The 1,459-nt window shown below is 59.6% G+C and overlaps 1 protein-coding gene across 1 annotated transcript in view; it reads right to left on the reverse strand.

Moving 5' to 3' along the window:
- Positions 1 to 1,459, reverse strand: part of TPCN2 (two pore segment channel 2) — a 32,053-nt gene that overhangs the window by 17,037 nt on the left and 13,557 nt on the right. Inside the window, exons 9-10 of the mRNA XM_010837651.1 lie at positions 452 to 523; positions 80 to 144 (exon numbers count right to left, since the gene is read on the reverse strand). Coding sequence (XP_010835953.1) covers positions 80 to 144; positions 452 to 523 — 137 coding nt within the window. The remainder of the gene's footprint in view (positions 1 to 79; positions 145 to 451; positions 524 to 1,459) is intronic.

The following is a 1,459-nucleotide window of genomic DNA, read 5'->3' on the forward strand; positions in this document are numbered from 1 at the left end:
CCACCCTGCTGGCCAGCTCCCTGCCAGGCCTCCAGGGGCAGCTCCAGGCACAGCTGGCCAGGGGGGCAGCTCCGCTCACCATCAGGTAGCCCCGGAACTGGTTGTAGATGATGGCCGTCATCAGGTTCATCAGAAACAAGCTCCCTTGGGAGAGAAAAGGCCACGGTCAGCAGAGATCACACGGTCAGCGAGGACCATGTGGGCAGGGTCTGGAGGAGCGGCAGCATCGGGGGGCCAGCCCGTCAGCAGCAAGCCAGCTAAGTGAGCAGGGCAGGGACCCGAGGCCCTCGTGTATGGACGGGGGCGGCACCTGGCCTGCCCGGCAGGCACTGAGGCACTGGCGGTCACACAGAGTGAAAACTACACAGGTCACGTGGAGGGGAGGCCACCGGGCTGGGGACACACCCAGAATCTTGCCCCCAGTGACCCCTGCAGACCTGCCCCGACTCACCGATCAGGGTGAAGGCTATGAAGAAGATGGCGTAGGCTCGGTTCCTGGAATACACAGGAATCATCACTGAAAGAAATCAGAGACAATGAAACACTCGTAATCCCAACGTCCAGCTGATCCCTTTCATCGTCTTATACCACGGTCTTTTCAACAGAAAGGAGGGCCCTGTGTTGGTGGACCTGGAGGGCCTTCTTGCCCAAACTCTGCCCCTCACACCTCCGCTTGCACACGAGCTTCGGAGGCTGCTCATCCTGTACAGATCCCTGTGAGCACTCCCTGCAGACAAGGCCCAGCCCTCCCTCAGTGACTGGAGGACTCGCAGGACATGTGGGGCAGTGCTCAGGGTCCCGGGCACAGCTCTCACCAGGTATGGAAGCCAGTGGCTGACCTCTTGGGAGGGTCTCTATGGTTGGTGACCACCCCCAGCCCAAGATGAAAGGCCCCAGCCAGGCTGGCCAGGCCACAGCTGAGCCCAAGGACCGCAACACCCTCACCTCCTGGCCACACACCCGGCCTGAGCAGACAGAGGCCCCATCAACAACCCTGACACAGTCCATGTCACAACCACCAGAGACCCCGGGGCCTCACACGTGGTGGGGCTGAGCCTCAAAGAGGAGGCGGCCACCCGGGGCCCGCTGAGCCCAGGTCGGTCCATCACCACAAAGAAGAGTGTCCACCTCTAGCTTCTCAGGACTCAGAAAATGAGCGGAAGAGGAAAAGGAACAGAAACAGAAAACTAGAAAGAAAGGGGAAGAAGAGGGTGGAGAGCAGGAGGGAGAAGGACACTTGAAAAAGGGGGAAAAGAAAACCAGCCAAGAGGCGGCTGGGGCTCCACCTTTTTTTTTTTTTCCAAAATTCAACACTCGTTTACGGTAAAACAAACAAAAAAAAGCCTCTCAAAACAAAGGGGCTCCACCTTTAATCCCCAGCTCTCGACAAAGAGGCTTCAGGGGCCCCCACGCCCAGTGCCAGGCTCAGCTCTAGCCCCATGCCCCCACCCACCCCCGC

This window comes from Bison bison, unplaced genomic scaffold, assembly GCF_000754665.1.
Source record: "Bison bison bison isolate TAMUID 2011002044 unplaced genomic scaffold, Bison_UMD1.0 scf7180017864080, whole genome shotgun sequence".
Lineage (NCBI taxonomy): Eukaryota > Metazoa > Chordata > Mammalia > Artiodactyla > Bovidae > Bison > Bison bison.